The sequence below is a fragment of the Salvelinus sp. IW2-2015 genome, unplaced genomic scaffold (genome assembly GCF_002910315.2).
Source record: "Salvelinus sp. IW2-2015 unplaced genomic scaffold, ASM291031v2 Un_scaffold3220, whole genome shotgun sequence".
Classification (NCBI taxonomy): domain Eukaryota; kingdom Metazoa; phylum Chordata; class Actinopteri; order Salmoniformes; family Salmonidae; genus Salvelinus; species Salvelinus sp. IW2-2015.
In genome coordinates this window covers 12055-22499 of record NW_019944507.1, presented here as the reverse complement: position 1 = coordinate 22499, position 10445 = coordinate 12055, and the positions used below count along the sequence as shown (strand labels likewise).

The 10445-nt window shown below is 47.7% G+C and overlaps 1 protein-coding gene across 1 annotated transcript in view; it reads left to right on the top strand.

Moving 5' to 3' along the window:
* Positions 1-10445, top strand: part of LOC112075526 (genetic suppressor element 1-like) — a 34933-nt gene that overhangs the window by 21603 nt on the left and 2885 nt on the right. Inside the window, 5 exon segments of the mRNA XM_024142512.2 lie at positions 5664-5830; positions 6058-6249; positions 7207-7386; positions 7624-7991; positions 8171-8501. Coding sequence (XP_023998280.1) covers positions 5664-5830; positions 6058-6249; positions 7207-7386; positions 7624-7991; positions 8171-8501 — 1238 coding nt within the window.

Genomic DNA, 10445 nt, shown 5'->3' with positions numbered 1-10445 from the left:
TGTTTCACTGTTAGTTTACACCTGTTGAAAATGGCCCGTAAGTAAGTGTTTCACTGTTAGTTTACACCTGTTGAAAAGGCCCGTAAGTAAGTGTTTCACTGTTAGTTTCACCTGTTGAAAAGGGCCCGTAAGTAAGTGTTTCACTGTTAGTTTACACCTGTTGAAAAGGGCCCGTAGTAAGTGTTTCACTGTTAGTTTACACCTGTTGAAAAGGGCCCGTAAGTAAGTGTTTCACTGTTATTTACACCTGTTGAAAAGGGCCCGTAAGTAGTGTTTCACTGTTAGTTTACACTGTTGAAAAGGGCCCGTAAGTAAGTTTTTCACTGTTAGTTTACACCTGTTGAAAATGGCCCGTAAGTAAGTGTTTCACTGTTAGTTACACCTGTTGAAAAAAGGGCCGTAAGTAAGTGTTTCACTGTTAGTTTACACCTGTTGAAAAGGGCCCGTAAGTAAGTGTTTTTCACTGTTAGTTTACACCTGTTGAAAAGGCCCGTAAGTAAGTGTTTCACTGTTAGTTTACTAACCTGTTGAAAAGGGCCCGTAAGTAAGTGTTTCACTGTTAGTTTACACCTGTTGAAAATGGCCCGTAAGTAAGTGTTTCACTGTTAGTTTACACCTGTTGAAAAGGGCCCGTAAGTAAGTGTTTCACTGTTAGTTTACACCTGTTGTTTACCAAGCATGTGACAAATAACATGTGATTTGATTCATTAGAAAATGATTTGGTTTTAATCTGTCTTTGAAATTGGTCATCAGTTGAAGTCACTGCATTTTCATTTTAGGAACAGAACTGATTGTGATACTGTATGTAACTGTGAATCAAATAATCATTTTGAAAGGACACATTTTAAAATACAATTTTCAACATGGCTGCCTGTTGTCAACACTAATCAGGCTCACATTAAAACAATGAAAAGACATTCTTCCCAACACTCTGTGGGGTCATGATTGAATCAAGATGCATCAGAACAGCCGGATGAGAGGCAGAGAAAACACACAAAGCCTCTTTTCCTGGTGGCTTTCTAACAGATGTTGTTTAAAAATAGACGCAGCCATTTCACGGTGGTGACTAGCGAGGAGACAGACAGGCAGGCAGGCAGACAGACAGACAGGCAGACAGACAGACAGGCAGACAGGCACTGCCACACCAACGTAGCGTAGCCTCTCTCCTTGATTTACAGGGATATTAGGGGCTAGGCGTGGCTAGCTCTGTTCACTCTGTGCNAAAAAAGACGGAAAACGGTTTACAACTGCACATGGGGACAAAGATCGTACTTTTTGGAGAAAGTCCTCTGGTCTGATGAAACAAAAATAGAACTGTTTGGCCATAATGACCATTGTTATGTTTGGAGGAAAAAGGGGGAGGCTTGCAAGCCGAAGAACACCATCCCAACCGTGAAGCACGGGGGTAGCAGCATCATGTTGTGGGGGTGCTTTGCTGCAGGAGGGACTGGTGCACTTCACAAAATAGATGGCTTCATGAGGAAGGAAAATGATGTGGATATATTGTACATAAACTTCTGAGCCACTGGAATTGTGATATAGTGAATTATAAGTGAAATAATCTGTCTGTAAACAATTGTTGGAAAAATMACTTGTGTCATGCACAAAGTAAGTTTCTTTTATTTTTATTTTTTATTAATTTTTTWAAGGGGTGTAGATGTCTTAACCGACTTGCCAAAACTATAGTTTGTTAACAAGAAATTTGTGTAGTGGTTGAAAAACGYGTTTTAATGACTCCAACATAAGTGTATGTAAACTTCTGACTTTAACTGTGAATCAAATAATAATTTTGAAAGGACACATTTTAAAATACCAGTTTCAGCTTTTGCTGCCTGTTATCAACACTATTCAGGCTCACATTAAAACAAGGAAAAGACATTCTTCCCAACACTCTGTGGGGTCATGATTGAATCAAGATGCATCAGAACAGCCGGATGAGAGGCAGAGAAACACACAAAGCCTCTTTTCCTGGTGGCTCTCTAACAGATGTTGTTTAAAAATAGACGCAGCCATTTCACGGTGGTGACTAGCGAGGAGACAGACAGACAGGCAGACAGACAGACAGGCAGGCAGACAGACAGGCACTGCCACACCAACGTAGCGTAGCCTCTCTCCTTGATTTACAGGGATATTAGGGGCTAGGCGTGGCTAGCTCTGTTCACTCTGTGCNGGGCGAGATGGGCTAAATGTCAGCAGCCCTGCCACAAATAACAGTAGAGTGCCTGCTAATAGGCAGGTCTGTACTGTCTCCAGACAGCCACCGTTTACTGCTCCATGGATAGAGATGAAGGAAGAGAGGGAGGGAGGAGGAGGCAGAAGAAGAGAGAGGGTTGAAGAAGGAGGGTGGAGGAGGATAGAGGGGGAGCGGGATGGAGGCGTCTTGCGTTTTCCTGGCCTCTCTGATTTTGAGTTCTTTTGACATATCTGAACCACTTTTCCAGTTGGCTGCTCATCGGGGAGGGAGAGCCCACCTCCCTGACGCTAACACAGCCATTAGGGCAGGAGGGGGGACTGGGGAGGCGGGGCTTGGTGTGGGGGTTTGGGGCCACTGTGCCTGGCTGCTCAGTGAAGCATGTTTAACAACGAGGGGCAAACATTAGAGGCATTTAATATGAACTGTTAGTGCGTCAGTGTCACCCCAGGTCATTGGCTGGGAGAGGGGGTGGGGGTAAGGGTTTGAAGGGGTGAGCATAATGGGACAGGTGGTAGAGGTAAATGGGACTAAATGGGTTGTGTTTTCTCAGTGACAGTGGAAAGAGACACACACACACACTCACACACATACTGTACACACACACAAACATACAATACACACACAGTGATGTAGAAAAGCCTACCTCTATTCCCAGGGATCCTTGGGGTTAATTTAGCAGGACAGTTTCCTACCTCCTTCCCCTGCCTTTGTAAGTGTTTTAATGGCAACAGTACCCTAGCTCTCACCTCTCCTATTATCTGGTGTGTGGGGAGAGGAGGGTGCAGAAGAGAGGGAATAACCACTCTCATCCCTAGACATTCTCTACCATCATCCTCTCCCTACCTCTTTCTACCCCCTTCCTTCTCCCTCTTCTGTTTCTCTCCAAGAGCCCTTGAACCCAGCCACACATGGTGCTTTTCTCCCTCTCCCTCTCTCCATACCCTGGACTAAATACTGTTATTCTCCCTCTCTCCATACCCTGGACTAAATACTGTTATTCTCCCTCTCCCTCTCTCCATACCCTGGACTAAATACTGTTCTTCTCCCTCTCTCCATACCCTGGACTAAATACTCGTCCTTTTCTCCCTCTCCCTCTCTCCATACCCTGGACTAAATACTGTTATTCTCCCTCTCTCCATACCCTGGACTAAATACTGTCCTTCTCCCTCTCCCTCTCTCCATACCCTGGACTAAATACTGTTCTTCTCCCCTCTCTCCATACCCTGGACTAATACTGTCTTCTCCCTCTCCCTCTCTCCATTACCCTGGACTAAATACTGTTATTCTCCCTCTCTCCTACCCTGGACTAATACTGTCCTTCTCCCTCTCCCCTCTCTCCATACCCTGACTAAATACTGTTATTCTCCCTCTCTCCATACCCTGGACTAAATACTGTCCTTCTCCCTCTCCCTCTCTCCATACCCTGACTAAATACTGTTCTTCTCCCTCTCTCCATACCCTGGACTAAATACTGTTCTTCTCCCTCTTCCTCCCATACCCTGGACTAAATACTGTCCTTCTCCCCTCCCTCTCCTACCCTGGACAAATACGTTTTCTCCCTCTCTCCATACCCTGGACTAAATACTGTCCTTCTCCCTCTCCCTCTCTCCATACCCTGGACAAATACTGTTTTTCTCCCTCTCTCCATACCCTGGACTAAATACTGTTCTTCTCCCTCTCTCCATACCCTGGACAAATACTGTTCTTCTCCCTCTCTCCATACCCTGGACTAAATACTGTTATTCTCCCTCTCTCATTCCTGACTAAATACTGTTCTTCTCCCTCTCCCTCTCTCCATACCCTGGACTAAATACTGTTCTTCTCCCTCTCTCCATACCCTGGACTAAATACTGTTCTTTCTCCCTCCTCCTCATTCACCTGGACTAAATACTGCTCTTCTCCCTCTCCCTCTCTCCATACCCTGGACTAAAATATCAGTTATCTCCCTCTCTCCATACCCTGGACTAAATACAGTTATTCTCCCTCTGCTCCATTCCTGGACTAAATACTGTTCCTTCTCCCTCTCCCTCTCTCCATCCCTGGACTAAATAGTTCTTCTCCCTCTCTCCATACCCTGGACTAAATACTGTTCTTCTCCCTCTCTCCATACCTGGACTAAATACTGTTCTTCTCCCTCTCTCCATACCCTGGACTAAATACAGTTATTCTCCCTCCTCTCCATACCCTGGACTAAATACTGTTCTTCTCCCTCTCCCTCTCTCCATACCCTGGACTAAATACTGTTCTTCTCCCTCTCTCCATACCCTGGACTAAATACCTGTTTCTTCTCCCTCTCTCCATACCCTGACTAAATACTGTTCTTCTCCCTCTCTCCATACCCTGGACTAAATACTGTTCTTCTTCCTCTCTCCATACCCTGGACTAAATACTGTTCTTCTCCCTCTCTCCATACCCTGGACTAAATACTGTCTTCTGCACTCTCCCTCTCTCCATACCCTGGACTAAATTACTGCAAGTGATATGTAGGCTTGGACAAACCAAAGCTTCTCTGCAGGTTGCCTTTGTTGGGCTGAAACAGTGTGTTTATGTCTGTGTTGTGAGATGGGAAGTGATCCCAGGAAATGCTGCCAGAGAGAGGGAGAGAGGGGGAGGGAGGAGAGAAAGAGAGAGAGGGAGAAGAAATTGAGAGGGAGAGAAAGAGAAAAGAGAGAGGAGAGAAAGAGAGAAAGAGAGAGGGAGAGAAAGAGAGAGGGAGAAAAGGGAGAAAAGAGAGAGGGAGAGAAAGAGAGAGGAGAGAGAAGAGAGAGGGCAGATGCTGGCTGTGCTTTGTTTTCACCGCCAGTTGATGTTCTTGCATGGCTCATCTCCAGACACACACTCCTGCTCTGTTGTCAGGATCACAGTCAGTGTGCTGGGTAGAGGAGGCTCCTACTACTGCTTCAGTGTCTCCACCCACACCTACACTCATGTCCTGAAAAGACTGTTTCCATCTGTTAAGTAAGAGAACAGTAGCAGCAGTAGAGTATGTGAGCAGTGTAAAGGAACTAGTGTATGCTTGGTGCTGAGGAATGTCTGTGACTGTTGATTTTCCTCCATTTCACGGTGTCCTCTTCAGAGAGCAGATGACTAGCCTTGCTTAGTATGACGAGAGCCTCCATTTCTGTGTGTGTGTGTGTGTGTGTGTTGTGTGTGTGTGTGTGTGTGTGTGTGTGTGTGTGTGTGTGTGTGTGTGTGTGTGTGTGTGTGTGGTGTGTGTGTGTGTGTGTGTGTGTGTGTGTGTGTGCGTGTGAGAATATGGGTGGGGTGTGCCAGAAGAGAGAAAGGAAGGAGGCAGCAGGAGATCGAGGGAGGGGCCTATTCTTCCCTCCTCTCATCCCCAGGATGTGGTCCATGTGTGTGAACAACCGTGTCGGTCACAGGCCCCCGGGAACAATTACTAAGACTGTGCTTCTCCCTCTCTCCCTCCCCTCTGTCTTTCTCACTCTCTCTATTTCTCTCTTTCTCTCAGACTGACTCGGGCCCTCGTGGGGTCAGTAGGGAGCGTCTGGGAGCAGAGGCGCCCCACCAGCAGGAGAAAGGTGGCCCCTCAGTCCCTGCTCACCTCATGGGAAACCCCTATGCCTTTGGCCTGAGCCCCGGAGCTGTCATGCAGGACGCACGCTTCCAGCCCCTCAAGTCAGTAACACTGCCTGTACAGTACAGCGCTGACAGTACACTCTGTCCTACCCTGTCTTTTATAAGGTGTATTTCTAATGATCAAATACAATTAACTAAGTCAATCCCCTCGCTTCCTATTTCCCTCCCTCCTTCTCTCCCTCCTCTCCCTACCCCTCATCTTCCTTCATTATTCCTATATACTTCCTTCCCTCTCTCCCTCTCCTCCCTCCTTCTCCTCTCACCAGTCTGCCCAGGCAGCTGCCCCATGGAGTGCCCCCTGGTGGTGTACCAGAGGAGTACCTGCGGGGGTTCCGCCCCTACGCCACGGCCGAGGACCTCCGCATGCCTTCTGGACTGCCCCTGGGCCTGGACCCCGCCGCCGCCGCCGCCTACTACCATCCCTCCTACCTGCCACATTCCTCCTTCGCCCCCTACAGGTGAGTCAGGACAACACTCGTTGATCTGCTGCTAGGTAGCGGTGCTAACAGAACCTTTGGATTGCCTCTAGTGTTGGATACTGTTTCAGTGGTTTTAAATGACACCAATGCTAAAGCTCCAGTTAGCCTCTAGTCTTTGGTACTCTTTCAGTTTCCAGTGGTTGCTAACACTCAAGGCTAGGGATAAAAACATGCTAGCTAGTGTTTGGTGTTGTTGTCAGTGGCTACTACCTCCAGGGATGCTGAAGACAGCCCCAGTTAGCCTCTAGTCGTTTTTTCTGTGGACAGACAGTTTGATGACAAGGGTTAGAATTGATGGAGACAGGTAGTGCTTAGTTAGGATTCGATCCTGTCATTTGCGGGCGTGTGTGTGTGTGGGCGTGCTTGCGTGTGTGTGTGGGTTTGATGTGCTGTGTGCTGTAGGCTATGGGACAGGGTGCATGACCGTGCTATGTCAGCAGCACAGCAGAAGGAGAGGAGGGCAGAAGCCATCACACACCGCCCAGTAATGGAGTTAATGAGGAGATGAGCCACGGAGAGACAGACAGACACAGACATCAGACTGACAACACACACACACACTCTCTCTGTCTCTCCTTTTCTCTCTCTCTCTCTCTCTCTCTCTCTCTCTCTCTCTCTCTCTCAAACACACACACATCCAAAGAGAGTGAAGTGTGGCTGCTGTCAGCAGTGTGCTGTGTGGGGTTGATTGAGGTTATTTGACAGGTTGGCTGACCCTCTAATGTCCCCTCCTATGGAGACACACAGCTCAGGTTAATGATGTAAACACTGGTTAACTGGGACACTCACTATTCTATTCTCTCTCTCACTCTTCCTTTCAACTCCCTCCTCTCCATCGCTCTGTCTCTCTCTCTCTCTCGCTCTTTGTCTCTCTCCCTCTCTATCTTTCCTTTCAATTCCCTCCTCTCTGTTGGTCTCCCCCCCCCTCTCTCTCAGGATGGATGATCCGTTCTGTCTATCAGCTCTGAGGTCACCGTTCTACCAGCTCCAAGGAGGGGGAGGCCTGCCCCCCCTGCACCCCTCTGCTGTCCACATGCACCTGCAGGGGGTCCGCTACCCTGGGGACCTCACACACGCCTCACTGTCCGCTCTGCAGTCTGAGAGACTGTCTGAAAGGTACTGTCCTCTTCTACACACTCATACATACACACACATACATACACATATAGTGTACACACACACCAAATGGGAAATTGTCTGTTTGGTCTTTTAATAAGTCTTTCAATGTCTTTCTCACTGAGTGTTTTAATGGTCAGCTATAATATCTTTCTTCTCTCTCTTTACATCGCTTTCCTTCTCTCTTCCCTTATGTCTCTCTCTCCTTCTCTCTTCCCTAATGTCTCTCTTCTACAGGCTCCAGATGGAAGATGAGCTCCGGCAGCGAGAGAGGGAGCGCGAGCGTGAACGAGAGCGCGAGAAAGAGAGGGAGCGTGAGGCGGAGCGAGAGAAGGAGCGGGAGAGAGAAAGAGAGAGGGAGCGAGAAAGAGAGAAGGAGCTGGAGCGGGAGAGAGAGCGTGAGCGGGAGAGGGAGCGGGAGAGAGAGAAGGAGCGAGAGAGAGAGAGGGAGATGGAGAGGCAGAAGGAGAGGCAGAAGGAGAGAGTGATGAGAGAGAAGGAGCTACAGTCCAAGGCAATGGAGAGTCACTACCTGGCTGAGCTCCATGCCATGAGAGGACAGGAGGACAGAACCAAGCCTGAGAGACTCACCCCCAACCGGCCAGGTACGACACAACACCACCCCACCGTCCTCCAAAACTCTCAAGCACAGTTCTGCCTATCTTCATATTGTACCAGTGAAAATATTTCCATGACCTGTGTCACCTCAATAAAAACAGTTCACATCACACTGATATAGGTCTTCAATAATCAGGATAAAAATACATTTTCRCTCTCTTCTCAGACAAAACCAAAGAGCCCGCCCTCCAAGCTCCTAAGCCAATGCCACCAGGCCTCCACTCCTCCCTGAGCCAATCACATCACGGRGTTCCCGGCCTGGTCTCCGCCCATGGCCTCTACCTGGGGCCCGGCGGCGTAGGGGCGGGGCTCACCGCCGCCATGATGCTCCAGCGGACCAATGAGGAAGAGCGCTGGTTGGCGCGGCAACGGATGCTTCGCCAGGAGAAGGAGGATCGTCAGTACCAGGTGTCAGAGTTCAGACAGCAGGTCTTAGAGCAACACCTGGACTTGGGACGACCTGGGGAGGGAGGAGAGCTACGCTCAGACACACAAAGGTTAGACACACACACACACACACACACACACAAATCAATCAAATTTAATTAAGGAAGAAGGGGAACTCGGCCAGGCAGAGACGAGCAAGGCGGTTTCGTTGCTCCAGTGCCTTTCCATTCACCTTCACACTCCTGGGCCAGACTACACCTCAATCAATAGGGCCTACTGAAGAGATAAGCTCTTCAGTAAAGACTTTAAAGGTTGAAGACTGAGTCTGCGTCTCTCACATGGATAGCCAGGACATTCCATAAAAATGGAGCTCCATAAGGAGAAATGTATATGTTTGTCAAAAGAGAGATCAGGGTCCAGAGTAAACACCGAGGTCCTTCACAGTTTTGTTTGAGATGACTGTACAAACCATCAAGATTAATTGTCAGATTCAACAGAAGATCTCTTTGTTTCCTGGGACCTAAACAAGCATCTCTGTTTTGTCCGAGTTTAAAAGTAGAACATTTGCCGCCATCCACTTCCTTATGTCCTGAAACACAGGTTTTCCAGGGAAAGCATTTTGGGGCTTCACCCATGTTTCATGAAATGATATCACGCTGTGTGTCATTACACATAGCAGTGAAAGTTAACATTATGTTTTCGACGAATGACATCACAAGGGTAAAATATATAGTGAAAACAATAGTGGTCCTAAAAAGGAGCCTTGGAAGAACACCGAATATTGACAGTTGATTGTCAGAGGACAAACCATCTACAGAGACAAACATATCTTTCCGAACAGATAAGATCTAAACCAGCCAGAACTTGTCCGTGTAGACAATTTGGGTTTCCAGTCTCTCCAAAGAATGTGGTGATCGATAGTATCAAAGGGCAGCACTAAGGTCTAGGAGCACTAGGCCAGATGCAGAGCCTTGGTCGACGCCATTAAAAGGTGATTTACCAACTTCCACAAGTGGCAGTCCTCAGTACTATGATGGGGTCTAAAACCAGACTGAAGCGTTTGTATACATTGTTTGTCTTCAGGAAGGCAGTGAAGTTGCCGTGCACAGTTCTTTTTCTCAAATTTGAGAGGAATGGAGAATTCGATATAGGCGATGTTATTTTTTATATTTTCTGTGGTCAATGTTTGGCTTTTTCAAGAGAGGCTTTATTACTGCCCTTTTTAGTGAGTTTGGTGCACTCCGGTGGATAGAGAGCTGTTTATTATGTTCAACATAGGCAGGGCCAAGCCAAGGAAGCAGCCTCTTCAGTAGTTAGTTGGAATAGTCCAGTATGCAGCTTGAAGGTTTAAGGCCATGATTATTTTCATCATTGTGTCAAAGAGAAATAGTACTTAAAAAACTTGAGTCTCCCTTAATCCTAGGTCCTGGCAATGTTGTGCAGACTCAGGACAACTGATCTTTGGGGGAATACGCTGATTTAAAGAGGAGTCGTAATTTGCTTTCAAATACCCTCTACACACTCTAATAGAGAGTGATTTGGCTCTCTAGTTCTCCAGATATAGTCCTTCTACTCTCTTCACTGGTACAGTTTGCAGAGCTGTGAGATTGGTAGAATTTGAGTTGCTCTCTCTCTCTCTTTCTCTCTCCTCTCTCTCTCTCTCTCTCTCGATCTCTCTCTCTCTCTCTCTCCCTTCTTCTCTCTCTGCGTCTCTCTCTCTCAGTCATCTCTCGTCTCTCTCCTCCTCTATCTTTCTCATCGGGCATCTCCTTCTCCTGAGGTCCGTCCGTCGGTCTACCCGCTCGACGCGCCTAGCGAGTGCCTGCCACATTGGCGCCTGCCGCTGAATCGGTCGGCTTGCTCATTCAGTTTCGTGTCTCTCGTGGATTCTGCGCTGTGCGTGTGTCACTGCCTTCCTGAGTGGGACAGTTTCTAGACTGCAGTATGGCAGCCTTCACAAGTCTCAGGCAAGAGGATGTAGTGGAAGATAAAGGCAGTCACATGAATCATCCTCTCGATTCCTATCTCCTAACACCTGACAGCCCCATCACACA